The sequence below is a fragment of the Besnoitia besnoiti genome, chromosome II (genome assembly GCF_002563875.1).
Source record: "Besnoitia besnoiti strain Bb-Ger1 chromosome II, whole genome shotgun sequence".
In the NCBI taxonomy this organism is placed as follows: domain Eukaryota; phylum Apicomplexa; class Conoidasida; order Eucoccidiorida; family Sarcocystidae; genus Besnoitia; species Besnoitia besnoiti.
In genome coordinates, this window is record NC_042357.1 from 3,631,796 (window position 1) to 3,647,089 (window position 15,294).

At 54.4% G+C, this 15,294-nt stretch overlaps 4 protein-coding genes across 4 annotated transcripts; 2 read left to right on the forward strand and 2 right to left on the reverse strand.

Annotated features, from left to right (window-relative positions):
• Positions 1–1,428: 1,428 nt before the first annotated feature.
• On the reverse strand, positions 1,429–3,981 carry BESB_038710 (uncharacterized protein; the record flags this gene model as incomplete). Its single annotated transcript, XM_029362457.1, has 1 exon — positions 1,429–3,981. The coding sequence occupies one exon, from the start codon at positions 3,979–3,981 to the stop codon at positions 1,429–1,431; it is 2,553 nt and encodes an 850-aa protein (XP_029221422.1).
• Positions 3,982–4,286: 305 nt separating this feature from the next.
• BESB_038720 (uncharacterized protein) lies at positions 4,287–4,996 on the reverse strand (the record flags this gene model as incomplete). The annotated part of the gene is made up of 2 exons (XM_029362458.1): positions 4,287–4,544; positions 4,691–4,996. The coding sequence occupies 2 exons, from the start codon at positions 4,994–4,996 to the stop codon at positions 4,287–4,289; spliced, it is 564 nt and encodes a 187-aa protein (XP_029221423.1).
• A 1,839-nt stretch (positions 4,997–6,835) lies between these two features.
• Positions 6,836–7,891, forward strand: BESB_038730 (uncharacterized protein; the record flags this gene model as incomplete). The annotated part of the gene is made up of 1 exon (XM_029362459.1): positions 6,836–7,891. One exon carries the CDS (start codon positions 6,836–6,838, stop codon positions 7,889–7,891), a length of 1,056 nt encoding a protein of 351 aa, XP_029221424.1.
• Positions 7,892–10,019: 2,128 nt separating this feature from the next.
• On the forward strand, positions 10,020–13,966 carry BESB_038740 (uncharacterized protein; the record flags this gene model as incomplete). Its single annotated transcript, XM_029362460.1, has 2 exons — positions 10,020–13,314; positions 13,710–13,966. The coding sequence occupies 2 exons, from the start codon at positions 10,020–10,022 to the stop codon at positions 13,964–13,966; spliced, it is 3,552 nt and encodes a 1,183-aa protein (XP_029221425.1).
• Positions 13,967–15,294: the final 1,328 nt, after the last annotated feature.

The following is a 15,294-nucleotide window of genomic DNA, read 5'->3' on the forward strand; positions in this document are numbered from 1 at the left end:
AGATTTTGTCGCAAGCCGGTAGTGCACTCTCAAAGGCAGCATCGTGTTGTTTTACAGATACTCGCTGATACACGTTTAAAGGCGCTCCTTCTGTGAGGAGATATGCCTCGAGTTGGGAGATCCTACAGGGATACCAGCTTCCGTTGGTGAACTTCTTTACAAACTAGGTACGTGGAGCCACTCTGCGGCTCTGGTTTTCCGCATCGGCGTGTAGTGTCCGTCGCTTTTAAATTGATTCCGGAATTCTGAATAGGCTGCTGCAAGCCCCTTGGGGAACGAGAACACGGAACAGATTCTTTGGCGACGGATATGCGGACCCACCGGCACCTGGTGGACTCGTGGTGGATTGTAATTTTCCTCTGCAGGTTGTCAGCAGTGATTCGTCTCCGGCGAGGTAGCTCGCAGAAGGATGCCAAGCACAGTTTGCAGCACACATGCGACTTCACTCTTGAAGAAATATAGACTCAAAGAATGACATGAAGGACAAAACCTGACTACAGTGAATCACCCACAGTGAACCAGAAAAACTAGTGGCGGTCATCTTTAGGTCGTGGCGGAGGCGCCTCCATGTAGATCGGACTTGGGTGCTAGCTCCGCTCCGCTGGAAATATGAGCAGAAAAGGTGCGTAGCAGACACTGCATGCCAGGTAACGGCATCCCGCTTTATGGGGTAAGCTGCGGAGGTGAACGCTACAAGAGGAGTGTTCACAGAATCTTGACTTGTTGTTTGTGGACGGGTGCGTGTGTACCTATTTTTGAAGGCCCCCTCCGGTGTGCTATTGTAGGGCTCAAATACGTGGATCTCTATTTTCAGAAGGGTTATCGTACAGCGCATTCTAACCTGTCCACCAAGTAATGTGCAGGCGCAGTACCATTCCTTCCAGCAGTTGTCCTAGCGTCTAGATCATAAACGTGTCCGCAAGGCAGGGAGTATGATCTGGCCCAAATTATGTCGAACGCTCCACGAGAGCGTAAAAACGAGCCGCTGTTCATCCATTCGCGGTTGCGCTACCAGTACCCAGGTGCAATTCGATCCTGGCAAGGTATCAAACGCAGTCCATTTCTGATGCTGTCAACTCATCCGACGCAAATGCCACATCAAGAAGCAGAACCACACGTAGCTCTAGATGTGTGTGGTGCAGCTTGGCTACACAGCTAGAAAGGCTCCCAGCAGTCTTATCAGTAACAGATGCCCAGCAATGAATGATCTGCTGCCCAGAAAGCGTGAGGCGCTGCGTAAACGGCATACACTCCCAGGAACGAGATCGCCTTTCAGCAGCGCAAATGCCAAGCCGTGCGCCTTAAGTTGTTGCTCTAGCAAAGGGCAGGGCGGCTCTTCTGTTAGACTGGGCAGTGCCGACAAGCTCTTTCTGTCGTCTGCAGCCGGCACGCAGAGCTTCCGATCCGGCGATTAAGCGTGCATTCGGTTTAAGAGGGTATGAGGCTTGAAACGCGGCGCAACATCTCCTTCAGGATCTTATCTCTTTGAATGACACTACTGTCTGCAGTTCCGCTCTTGCAGGATGGAGGTGAAGACGAATCCGTTTTCGAAGACAGGGAGGCCTTTCCGGAGATCTGTTGGTCAGCCTTTCTGGCCTCACTGTCAGACACAGAAAGGGTGATGGCCTCCATCAGACAGTTCAGCTCATCATGTTCGAGTTGAAGAAGCAAAGAGCAGAAACGGGCCTGGCCACTGTTCAGCTGAGTTAACACTTCAGCGATAACCTCTTTAACGCGAGGAACGCTCCATGCAGGTACGCCCGCCGCGGCAGTCGTACTGCTGTTTTCTCCGTTCGCTGGCGAGAGAGCTGTAGTTGTTTGGTGTTCCCCGCTGTTGACGGCGGCGTGTTTGAACAAGTCGAGCAAAACTCGAAGGATTTGCATGAGGGAATCTGCTTCAAGGGAGGCGCCAAAAAGGCGCCCTATTACACGAGCTTTGGCCAAGCTCTCCAGCAGGAGGCCTTTCTCGTTGGTACAGGCCGGGCAGGATTTATCCGTCTTTGTTTTCTGTTGTGGATTTAACACTACTGGAGACTCCGACGCTACCTCGCCCCGCAGGTGGAGAGCCTTGAGCGAGGAGGGTTTGTTATTAGCTTCTGCCTCGTTACATCCTGTACTATTCCCTAGGCTCTTCTGATCTGATATGCGCTGGCACGATGAGGCCGAACGGCACGTGTCTACACGACTTGGATCATCTGTGGGAGACTCTTTCTCTCCAACGTCTGAGTCCATCTGGTGAAGGCATTTGGTATTCCATTGTTGCAAGAAAGAGAAAAAGGTAGTCGGAAGCAAAGGTGCAGCATCACGGGGCACCGATGCGGTGCTCTGCTTCACGGTGTTGCTTGTCGTTTTGATACGGCTCGCTACTGGGGGCAACCCGTCTGGCTCCACCACTCGTTTCGCGTAATCCTTCTCGTACGGTACCTGGCTGCCATCTGTCTGCCTGTCTTCATCGGGCGTTTTGAAGACCGGACGCTGGTCTGAGAGAACGCTGTTGTCCATTCTGCAACGTCCATATTGCGTGTCGTGCGGCAGGGGATTCTCGCCAGCATCCATTCGCTTGTCAGCAGAGTCACTCCGGCTGGAATGCGCAAGATGGGTGACAGCAGAGTGACTGGCGGCGGGTCGGTCAACGAATCGGATAGGTAGCGTTCGCGTATCTGCCGAGAAAATGTTCCTAGCTATAGCGTCAATGTCGCCCTGGCGGGGCGCCCTCTTCTCCTGTTTTACAGCAGAGGTGGGTCGGATCCGCTCCCGGTTTTGCTGTTCGGGTCCGCAGGCGCTCTCATCCTGACTGCAGCTGCTACCGGCAGGTGGCTGCGGTGAATGAACTTGCGCGTCGTTTTCCAGGCAACGCAAACGGTGCAAAATCGCCATGTTTTCCGCGTAAGAACGCCGTCGCCGGATGTCCCTAGCAGCCAGGTGCCGTTTCCGGCTCAAGGCTCGAAGTTCCTCGAGCTCTTCAGCCAAACGATCGGCAAGAGTAGAGTTAGTGTCCAACATCGACCTCCTTTCTTGAGCGGCTACAGGGAAGTCTGCCTCCCTCTGAGTCTCCTCATGTGTGGGAGGACTCCTGGTCCTCCTTGTGCTGTCGATCACCGGCAGTCCGCCTTGAGCGGCGCGACATCTTGATTGAGCCACACAGGGCTGCTCGTCCCTTCCTTCTGAACGCTGGGATGCCTTACAGCGCCACTCTGGCAACACCGCAGCTGCTGAATGGCTCACCGCAACATCGGGATACAAGAGATGGAGGCAGTCCGTATCAAATGCAACGCAAGTCTTCGTCAATAGCCGCTGAGAACGTTCAGCTTCTGTATTCAGTCGAGACCCTGCACGCGCGCCCGAGTGGTAAGCAGACGCACGGAGTCCGTCTGGGTCCTCGCCTGCATCTGTAAGGTGCTGCCTTTCCTCAGATCCGTCTTGCGGCCGCCGTGGGGGTCGGCGCATCTGGGCTTCCACGCGCGTGAGGGTTGTTATTGCGGTCTCGTAATCACCGGAATGTTTTAGACACATCGCCTCTAAGAGGGCAGCAAAAGGGCTTCCAGGCCAGAGTTTCTTTGCCTCAGCAACCGCTTTGAGAGCTCTGGACACTCGCGACAGGCCAAGATGTACAAAACCACCATTGGATGAAATCACAGATTGCAACTTCGGAACGTGTGGGAGCACCCCTGGATCGACCGCAGAGTGAAGCACCTGTTGGTTTTTCATCATCACAGCGGGAATGTTTTCCATGGCAGATAAAGCGTGCTGGAAGGCTTGAGACGCGGTGCGCAAGTTCTTCTCGTACATTTGCTCGATCCCGCTGAGGTTGAGAAGTAAGGCCTTCTTAGTGCTTGCTTCTGCTTGAGCCACAGCATCAGCTAGCATCTGTCGCTGGGTTCCCACCTCGCTCGTACCATCCGCGGTCGCCTGGCTCTGTGATAGAGCCTCAGTTCCACGTGCGGGCTTTTCTCGTACCGCGACGCGTGTCTGAACCTTCATCTTCGAACGAGACTGGTGACAGTCGCCGCCACTCTGAGTACACCACCACACGTGAAACACGACCCTTGCTGAGAAGCCTCGCCTCGCATGAAAAGGAAGGGATCCGTAGTACACAGCAGCTCTGGGAATGTACCGGTACGAAAGTATAGTAGTGGTGCATGTAGGCATTGTGTGACTCGTTCGTCGAGAAAACTTACAAAAATGTCATGTGGCTCATTCCACGAACACATGTGCCGTCTGCGCCCGAGGCCGGGTGCCTTACGGATAGAAAACTCGGTCAGGCACCGGTCGCAAACGAGAACAAACTATTCCTCTACCTTTGACGGGGGCTGTGGCATTTGACGCCGCGGTACGTTCGGGGGCGCCGTGATGAGGCCGCGTTCCTTTTTCGTCGTCGATTCATCTGCTCTGTCGATTTTTTCGAGCTCTTCATCCACGTTGAAACGCTCCCAGGCAGAATAGTAAGCCGGTAAAGAGTTCAGGTCGCGCGCTAGCTTTCTATTTCCCCCCTGTGGAATTGGATCTCTTTCTCGCGGTGACGGCGTTTTCTGTTTCGAAGTCTTCTGTGACGCAGAGAGAATCACACGCAGTGGCTTGTGAAGAGAAGACTGGCACATATTTACAGCTTCACGCATACGACTGACATCCGGATTCAGGCACGCATTCTAAACGGAAGATCCTCTCTGAAACTAGGAACAGAATCCCGTACATTGCGGCTCAGAGGTCCATACTCAAATCCAGCGGTTCTGCAGTAGAGTGGCAGAAACGTCATGATCGGTAGGGCGTGAGGTATTCCAGGTGGCGTGGCCGTTACCTGAATACCTGCGTGTTGCTCCACCTGCGGCAAACACTCTTTCGCAGCGCCTGCCACGGTCTGCCGACGCCTGCTTTCCGTCCTCTCCTTTTCTTTCATTTCTTTCTCCCATTTCCTCAGATCCACGAAGTAGCTCCGGATATCCTCAGCATTGTGACGGATCTGGGTTTGGATAGCCATTCCCGCCATTGTCCCCGCCATGGTGCACCGTTAAGAACCGAAGTTGGCACCGACCCTGGAAACGCGAAATTGCGTGAATGCGTCATTTTATATGACGCATTCAGTGGTGCTGCAGTCACCAGTCCCCTTCTTTTGTGGGGGACAGTGCTCTTGCAGGCGGGGAATCAGGATGCGGCCGACAGTTCCCCACCGGAGTGGCTGGCTTCTTTGTTGTATCCAAAGCCGGACTCGGTCTCGACGACAGCACTGCGTTGAAGGGGAGGCTGATGGGTTACGAAGGTTACCGTTGCGTCTGCACCACGTGTTCTGTATCAGTCTCTACTTCAGACCCTTTCTGTGCCCCTGTGGTTCATCCTGTTGCGAGATAGTGTCATACGCCACAGCCATTCGCGATAGCAAGTCGACCCGCGACCATACTTTCCGCGGACACTTATTTCGCCAGAAAAACCAAAGAGTCGGATTAATGCAGCGCAATGAAATGCTTTAGTTCGATATGTGATGCCACACACTGAAGACTACATCCCAGCACCTAGTCAATAATCTCGTCTGTGGCTCTCCCCAGATGCACTTAGGATTACCAGCCCAAAATGCTGCGCTGTCTTCTAAGCACAACGGTTTTACTTCAGGGCACCGCTGACCTCAAAGTGCTCGAGGCGGGAAAACTGTAAAATCGCTGCGTAATGGTGTTGCAGAAGCCAATCTGCGCAAAGCGCTGCGGGCAGTCCGGAGGCGGGAGGCCACACGGTGGTAATCCGTGGTCGGCCGCCACAGCCTAACTGTGTACAGACAATCGCTACCTGGTGCTTCACAGTTTCCCGTCGTTCAAAGAACTTTCTCCCACAGTTTCAGAGTGGCATATAGGCGGGCTGTGTAGACAGGCGATGGTGCATCACGAAAAAAATGTAGTGGCAGTTCCAAGATCCGGGTTGCAACTGCATCAATGTTACCTCCGCGGATAATGCGCGTACAGCACGAGCAGTGTCCACTAGTGTGTATGAAGTACCAAAGATGCAAGCTGTACACCTTCGACATGCAGCCGAATGAGAGTTATGGCAATGAGCTAGAAACGCCAACTTGCTGAACGAGGGAGTTGGGAACTGGTTAGCATGGGGGCGCTTCAGAAAGTTCCGCGCACTTCATCCGAAAAGCCGCCGTGCTGTCGCTGCTTGTCACGGCTTCGCATCTGAAGGAGGCGCCTCAAAATGCAAGGTAGACGCACATTGATTCGCTGAGAAGAAGCCTTAAAGGGAATGTGTGTTTCTTCTAGTAGGCACCATATTTCTCAGGGTACGTCGTACTTAGTGATGAATTGTCCTCGTTGCCCCCCACCGTCCCCGCCGAGCCGTTTATTGCATGTGCGTACACACCATTCCGGGGTTGTCTGCCGTCGTTATTCTCTTCGCGCATCGTCTGTCAAAGTGAGTAGGTCAAGAAGGAGAATTTCTTGCGGTTCAATGCCTCTCGAGAAGCTCCGCTAACGGTTTCACGGGGCGTCGACGTCAGATCGTGGTGATCGGTTGTGTTCTGTGGATATGCATGTGGTCACCTTGACGCGGCGGCCGTCGTGAAGCCGTGGCGCCTCTCCCCCAACTCTGGGCACATGACTCGCTGAGGAAACGTCTCCTTCCCGTCGCATATTTACTCGTTCCGTCTTAGTCGATGCTTCTGGTTGGAATGAGTCTCACAATGGCTTTTTACTGCGCTTGTGTCCCCCTGTCAAGAGGACGGTAGTCGTGTGCACAAGAGGGAGTGCCTCCCGCGACCTCAATGTGAGAAGTTTCGGAGGGCAGGTCAATCATGTCAGCATCCGAAGGCTTTCTTGAGGCTCTTTGGACGTCACTTTTGGCAGCTGCTTTTCCGATGCGATTGGGAATTCTCCACCGTGTCTGTAATGTCAGTCTGGCCCTGCTGCTGTTTTTTTCGCTAAAACCGAGCAATGGCCTTGAGGCTGGGTCTGTTTACGCGCAGTCTCGCTCGGTCTTGCTGCCGTTCCCTCCCGGAAGGCACTCACACCTCGATGGCCTCCAAGGTTCCAGCGGGAGGCTCTCCTCGGAATCTCCTCTCGCTTCCTGCAGTCATGCGTTGCCGAGTTTTACCAGCTGCTCTCTGGCAACCGGGACTCTGATTGGGGATAACGACGCGCACATTTGTGCGAGTCCCTGGCGAAAGGATCAGGCATATTCCGCAGACCTCAGAATCCAGCCGGAAGGTCCGCCGCAGGCGTTCAGAAACCCGCGGCGGCAGGGACCTGCCTTCTGTACGAGCTTCATCGGCAATGCCCAGCGTGTCTGCGGGTATCATGTAACAGAAGCGCGGTCGCCATTAAGTCATCAGCTTATGTCTGCAGCAACTATGTCGACCCCGCTATCTGCCAGATGCCCGGTCGGGGTGTCGACGGGAAAGTTTGATCGTACATCCTGTATTTATAATGCACCCCTAGTTCGCGCGTTTCTTCAGTTAGCCCCTCAGGGTGTTCAGGTCGTCAGTGGTCTTCGCTTTTCGCGCTCGTCCCTGCTCGGCAGCAGGAGTAGCACAAGCAACCCGAAGCAAGCCGCGGCCCGCCAAGCAAGTCGAGGAAGTGGCAAACGCGGCACGAGCACATTTTCAGCTTCAGGAAGGATCGTGTCAGCGTTGCCGGGAGGTTCCTTTCTTGTGGAGCTGGAGGCAGTTTCTACTCCGGCAAGGACCGCTGCATCTTCTTCTCAGCCATATTCGCCGGCGCCAATCGTTACACCTCCTGCCCTGGTGGGGAAGCAAATGCTGTGCAGCTTGGGGGGCAAGCTTCGTTTAAACCGGATACGCGTGCAACTGTATGATTTGGTGGACATTGAATTCTGTCCTCTCGACCCCTCACGCGGAAGGATCGTCTACCGCCGCAAGTCGGGAGCAGACTCCGCGGCCTCGCAACCCAAGTGAATCGCCCCGTGAGTCTGTTTAGAACAGAAGCGGCCAGAATTTCGATGCTTGTCGTGTCTTCCCAGACCAATGACAAAATACTGAGTTACAGGGACACGCATCGAGTTCTATGGGGAAATGTTAGTCGTGCGGCTTTTGGCCTCAGGGGTCGTCTTTGTACCCGTCGAGGAAACTGCTTCATGCTACACAAATTCATCGCTCGTCAAAAACTGCTCCTGCGAGGATGCGGCTGGATAGATGACAGCGTGGTCTGTCCTTTGTTCGTTTGTTCATGTTTTGACTGACCTACAATGGTTCTGTAAATGAATTTTGCACCAGTGGCATGTCGAGCAGGTTATCAGTTGTGGATTCAGCTCACGCTGTGTAGTGAGGTATACCCGAATGGTGATTGGGCTTCCGTTGCCAAAGAGCCAGGAGGAGTCGCGTAGAGCGCGTGTTCTCCGATTGAACGCAGAGCGCCTCTCTTCAAGGACGCAGTCAGGTTTTCACCCATGTGGTAGTGAGATCAGAGTGTGAATGTCGAGCATTCGCAACTGCATTCTATTTGTCAAAATTGTAACCGAAAGAACGGCGCGTGCACCTCGTGTGCCGCAGTGGTGGTGCATATTGAGCCTTCGCCGCATCCGCTGTTTTAAAGATGCGTTACCGTTCCAAGAAACAGGCGTCCCCCCGAAAAACACGCTTCTGAAATCCAGAACTCTAGCGCAAGACTATTGTTTTCACTGTTCGAAGAGCAGCTCATTCGCACACCGCAGAGGTAGGAGTCGGCTGGGACACCAATCGTTGGCTGCAGAGGCCGATGCCGCGCTTCAGACTCGCGCAGTGGGCAGTTTTGTAGCGGTTAGACAAACACAATCGGTGACGGCCTACTGCACCATAAGACAACCAAGTCTGCGCGGACTCAAACGTCTCGGTTGAGAGAAGACCGCCTATCCTGGTACCATGCGAGTGGGATGTTTCATAGCTCATTATCTCCGGAGTAGTTGTTTCCTCATATCAATCGCCTGCCGACTTCGCAGCTCCTTGCTTGGTGTGGCGTGCTGCATTGTCTATGCCAGGTTATATTTGTGGCTACCACTTCTCCGCTCGCGCATGCCTCGCCTTGTATTGCCGGTCAAATCGGTATCCGATGGAGCACCGGTCGCTGAAATCGTGGAGAGGTGGTGAAGCGCAACTTCATACCCAGAGCACACAAGCAAGCAGAGACACGCAAGAGGCCTGATTGTTGCGGGAGTCATGCAGGCGCCAGGTTTCAACTCCGAAAGTGGTTTTGGCGCTTTTAGGGTGCACGCCACGTTCCTGACACACGGCCTGATAGCAATAAGAGCGCGAACAACATGCCTGCGCTGGTGCACGCTTCATGTCCCTAGAACGCCGGTATCACTTCCTAGCAGAATCACTCTGGTTAACATGCATGTAGTCTCAGAAAACTATTGGCGGGCTGGGTGACGCCTTCGCTCAACGATTTTTCTTCATGCATGTTGCGAGTTGCATCCGAAGGCAGCGACGATTCAGTCGGAGGGGTAAAGAGAACTGAAGGAGCTCTCGATTCCTCTAGCACAGCATGTGATGGAAGCTACATGCAGTGCTATAGAACATCTTCAGCGACTACGTTCCGTGCGTGAGGGTAGCACTGGAAACCTTTCGTCGGCAAACCTGACGGTATGAGAAAAGTGTGGCCCCACATAAATCGCATGAAGAGGGGCTCCAGGCCCCTCTCCGGCCATTTGTATTGCATTCGTTCATGAGAAAGGAAGCTTCATTTTTTCCTGGTGCTTTAGCCGTCCACTGAAGTATTCTGTTGCAAGCCGTACTGTAGGGGTTGAATGAATTAGCGGTGCTGCCTGCTCGGTTCGACATGAGTATGACTTTCCAAAGAGCCGGCAGCGTGTAGTGGTCTTTCACCTGGACTTCCCGCCTTTGCCTCCCCTCCCCCGTCTTGTCGACCAGAACGTGCCATCGTTTGCATGGCAATACGACGACGATACTTCTGCAGGGTCCCTCGTGCGCAATGGTGGGCAGCCAGGCGGCCGAGTACGCATATCGTCTCGGGTTACCGTCTCGCCGGGAAGTTTGCCGTGTGGCAGGGAGATCGAGTTCATGACTCCCAGAACAGCGGCTTGCCATCATGGCTGGTTCTGCCCCCCCGTTAGCCATAGCGGAAAACGATGATCCCATCGAGGAACTGCCTCCACAGCGATCCGTATCACTCTACTGGGTGGAGAAGTGGCTGCTAGCGTTGGATGCATGCCAGGTTTGGTGCTTGCTCTGGCTGATATTTCTACCGCAGTTCCCCACGTCGTGGAATCAACGAACGTTTCCTGTGCTTGCAGTCAACTTGGACTTCTTTCACTTACTCTTCAATCAGCTAGACATATCAAATAGTCTTGCTCCGAGCACCGCAGGCTCACGCCCGGCTTCGCGCCTTGCACTTGCGTGTGTTCTGACCGTCGTGGTAGCCGGGGTCGCAGTCCTTCTCTGGCGGGGAACTCGGTGGATGAGCTTCGCGAAATCGCCAAAGGAGAAGAGAGATGAAGCCCGAGAGCGCGCTGGAGAGATTCAGCGGAAACAGAGGCAGTCATCATGTCGCATGTCGCTGAGTGTGGTGTTTGCGCTTCCAGACGAGCAACAGCTGCATGACAGTGACTCCAAATGGGTCAAAGTGCGTAACATATGTGCGGATGCCTGGCACGCAGTCGGCCGGTACGCAGTGCAGGGCAGGGTTATTCTGGTGACGTGGGTTTTTGCTCCGTACCTGAACTCCGTACTTCCCATTGTTTTCTGTCAAGATCAGTCTGATGCATGCGAGGACCAAGGCCTCCTCATCGGGCGTGTCATCGTTGGCATCTTCGCCTTGGTGCTAGCGGTATTCGCCATCTACTACGTAGGCAGCCATGTGAACGTCCACTTGGTCGCTCAGACAGGCGCCAACCACGAGGAGTACCTCCAACAGAAGGAGCTGGAATACATGCTGCATCTAAATGACAGCTGGAGCGTGCAGATGTTGTGGACCTTCACGTCGTTCAAACGCGAGTGGGGACGAGTCTACCACCGTCAGCACCTTATGATCGTCAAGTTTATCCTGTGTCTTCTGGTTTCGCTCTTCGGCAATCAGCCCTATCGACCCGCTGCGGGCGCAACATGGCTATTACAACAGATTTTCCCCGAAGGCCTCTCGCGGACCCCGTCTTCAGATACCCTCGGCGAAGATGACGCTTCGGCCAGTATCTCCGGGGGTTCATCGTGGGCAGTGGATCCTGCATCAGAAATTTCGAGTAATCCCTTCGGATCTCGCACGCAAAGCATTCTTGCGTCCACAGTAATTTGCTCCTTTGCTCTTTTTTCGCTGATGCGATTGCCATACCGTCAGCGGTCCTCCAATGTACTGTTCGCCTTCACGTGGATCGTCTTTGCAGTTCTTTCGGGCTTTAGCGTCACCCTGGTGTGTTCAGAAGAGACCCCGGTTATTCTGCACGCGGATAACATGCAGGTCCTGCTTCCTCTCTTGCATATCGTGCTGGTTGTTCTTTGGCTTGTTGTCATTGTGATTGGGATCGTTCGAACCCTGATTCCAAGCTCCTCTAGCGCCCTCATTGTTCCTCCCGAGCCGGAAACCGAAGAAGACCAGCTTCTGCTTGACAAGCTTGGCTCCAAGCAACTGAGACATGAGCAGCGGAAGAGGCGGTGGCAGAAAAACAAAGATCTCTTTTTGCACCACGCCACTGGCGTGCTTCGCAACACGCTGTCGAGACGTGCAGCGGAGAATATTCTTCTAGTGAGGAGGACACTAAGCTCGCTCTGGAGCGGCGACCAGGACGACAGGAATGGGATTTACCCCACGTTCTTGGATAGCCCGTGGCCGATCTCCTTTTACGAAGGAAGGTATTTTATCAAAACGTTTCCAGATGTGTTACAATCTCTCAAAGCAGCTAGGAGGACCGTCGACAGGTATCTCTTCGCCGACAAGACTCTGGCGCCCCTTTCGGCTCTGAATGCTGCTCATGAGGATCTGCAACACCATCTAGTCAGCTTCCTGAGTCTTCGCGAAGGCGAGGAAAATCCTCTGCTGGGCAAGGGGGCGAAAGCGGATTGTGGAAACCACGTTGAAGCCGCAGTAAATCAAGATGGAATCGAGCAAGCCTTGATGCGCGCCAAGAAAAAGCTCGCAGATCTCTTTGGAGAAGAGGATGAGACTGACGAAGAGGACGATGACTGCCCAGACGATGAGAAAAATGATGAAGCTGACGACGACGACACAGAGGCGCCGGAGTCTGTCGATGAGGCGGACGATATTCTGGGCCCGCGCCTCCGCCGCGAGACTAACTTTGATGACGCTTGGGACACGGAGGGGAGACACCGGCGGGTTGAGAGACTTTTACTAGCAATTCAGGAGCAGCGAGGGCATCGTTCGGGCGCCATTGGCTCACGTGGCGACGAGCCAGACGGAGCCGACCCTTTGGAAACTCTTCGGGCGCGAAAAGCTGCAAAGCAACCACAAATCACGCCCGGTGGAGCTGTCGGCGCGGGTGCGGCAGCCCAGCAAGACGAAACGCCTTTAGGTGTGTCTCTGAAAGCTTTGCAAGTGGAGGGCGCCATACGGAAACGCCGCGCAGAAGCGTTCTCTCAGAGGCTGCTGAGCGCCGCTTCTGCCTCCTCACGGCAGTCTCGCCCAGGTTCCATCTCCCATTCGTCTGCTAATCCTCGGAGTTTTGCTGCTGTTCGCGCCGACGCGAATGACAGTACGCCGGCGGCAGGTGAGACTGGGGGGGCCTGCGGATCGGGTGAACTGAGCGACGCGCAAGTCGAGCGTCTCAACAGCAATGGAATCGGGGGCGGAGGCCTGGCAGACATCCACAAACTTCTTCAGCTAGACTGGGAGATTCCCGCGCTGTCCTCGACTGCAGAGCTGGCGCAAATCTCCGCAGAAATCGAGGCGCAGGGCGATCTACAGGCGCAGGGCGATCTACAGGCGCAGGGCGATCTACAGGCGCAGGGCGATCTACAGGCGCAGGTCTCGCCGGCTGTCCGTGGCACGTCCACATCTCTGGGGACAACGACGGAAAGGCGAGAACAAGGCGCAGCGGAGACGCCTGACCCATATGCGGAAATTGCCCATCAAGGAGAGGAGGGGTGCGCGGAGGCAGACGCAGAACAGAAAGGCAGGGGGAGCGAGAGGAAGGACGGGAAGATAAAGAAACAGAAGATGCGCTTGAAATCGGATCCTGATGCGTTCCCGTACCTGCCAGACGACTCTCGCAGAGCAGCCATCGAGTTCCAGATTCGGCGCCTCAGCACGTTATCGCATCTTTCTCAGCGTTTTTCAGCCGTGCCTGTCAAGAAGCTTTTCGAAGAGATGCGGCATCGGCAGTCACTTAGCCACGCTTTCCGATGGATTATGTTGGAAGCATTTGAAATTCTTGCGAGTAAGCCAGGAGGCCGGCGCATTTCAGGCGCTCCGGAAAGTCCTCTGGGAGCAGCTTCAACACATGCCAACACGCAGGAGGTGGCGGGCACTAAGAGCTGGCATAGCCTAAAAGCCACACTCTGCCGTAGCTGGCATGGGAGCTCTTTTCTGTTGGAAACCGAGGCTCCGGTGAAACTGGTTCAGAGAGCTCTCCTCCTCCCCATTGGGGAGTGCACATGTTCACAAGTTTTTTACGACACTTCATCAGCGCGTCTGTTAAGTGCCGGGGCCTAGTCATGAGTGTGGTGACAGAGGTTATCATTCCCACCTCAGTTCTTTTGTGAAACACGTCCTGCAAAACGGAGACATTCTTCAGAGTGTGCCAAGCATCCGCCTTCCTGTCGTATCCTTCAGGCCTGAGACACGAGGTCGCGCAGGTCACCTGTTTGCCGACGGCCCTTCCGAATGGGGGGGATGAGCTCATGGCGCTGTTGGCGAGGCGATGCCGCCAAAGAGACAGAGACCTGCTTTTCATGGCCGCGAAAAAGAAGCGGATTCTGACGAAGCTTCTCGCGATACGGTTCCTCTGCGGCAAGCACCTCTCCATCATAGATCGAACTGACGAAATCGTCTCTCAGATGCTCCGCGGCCTCACCAGTCTTTTCGAGTAAATCTGCGCAGAACGGGGCCGAACTACCCAGCGTCCCCCCTGAAAAGGGCAGCCTCTATACCGTGTCGCGTCGTCCGCAAAGACGAAAGCCAACTAAGAGAACGTTCCAATAAAGTGTTTGAAACTGCTAATGCGTGTTTGATATCTCATCTGTCTCTGACTGCACCAACTCGCAAGAAGGCAGCGGCATGCAGGTCCTGATGTGTCGATGTGCCTCCGATGTGAACAAGTCCACTCTGATTCGAATCAACTGACACTACACCGCTGCAAGTTGCGTTTTCGGTGTTCACGTGAGGCCATCGTGGCAACACAGGCCGCAAAATCAGTTGAATCGGGAAGGAGAGGGGGGGTGCGGGGGTGGGGGGGGAGGGCGGGAGGGGAACTGCTACCCCCAGGGCGTGTCGCAACCCACACCTACATATCGACGTTACCTCCGCGCCCCCGAGTGCCGGCGAAAAGGAGCCCCTGTTCACCCGCAGCGGTAGCGGAAGGGCGTGCGAACTCCCAGCCCTTCAAGCTCTTTCTGTAGCGGGGAGCTGTGCCGGGTGGAGCAACAGGAGGCGATGCTGCGGAGACCCTTAACGCCTTGGACGTCGAATACAGCAGCCTTCTAACCGGGCAAGCGATACGCAGCAAGAAGAAAGCTTCTGTTTTGCCAGGGACGCTACCGGGCAACTGACACATGCTAACATCGTTTTCGGGTGCTTACGCCCACGGAAACAGAATAGGCGGCATCTAGCAGTTCGGTGTTCAGTGTCGGAGACGTTACGAGGTACACGAGAGTTGACGAGCTCAGCTGGTATTCTCGCACAAACGAAAGAAGGGAAGTCAGGTGAAATGTATGACTGGGTAGGACAGAATCAAGAAACAAAAACGCATGTAAAGGTTGTCCACCTGCATTTCCGCCGTCGAGTTGGCCCACCGCAGAGCACGGACACAATTCCGGGCTTTACCTTTCTCTAAAAGAAAGTTCGTCCCCTTTCACTCACAAGCGCATCCACGTCGCAGGTTTCCAAAAAGTTGGGGAGAAAAAGCAGATGGGCTCGGAACGGTCATACGGCAAAACGAAAAAGAAAACTCATTGGCTAGCGGGATACTCCGCCACACGGATATATCAATTTATAATTTCAATACATATACCTATTTGCATATATATATGGGTAGATACCGTAATGCTTACGAAGTTGACAGGAAGGCATGCTGACTTTGCGGAAAGATACCGGTCGCGTCACTCTGCTCAGACGAAACCGCCTGGCGCTTGCACGCGGCGTCGCGTCCTGCGCGTCGGCGGGAAGCGAAGAAAACACGAGATTAAGGATTGCTTTTCGT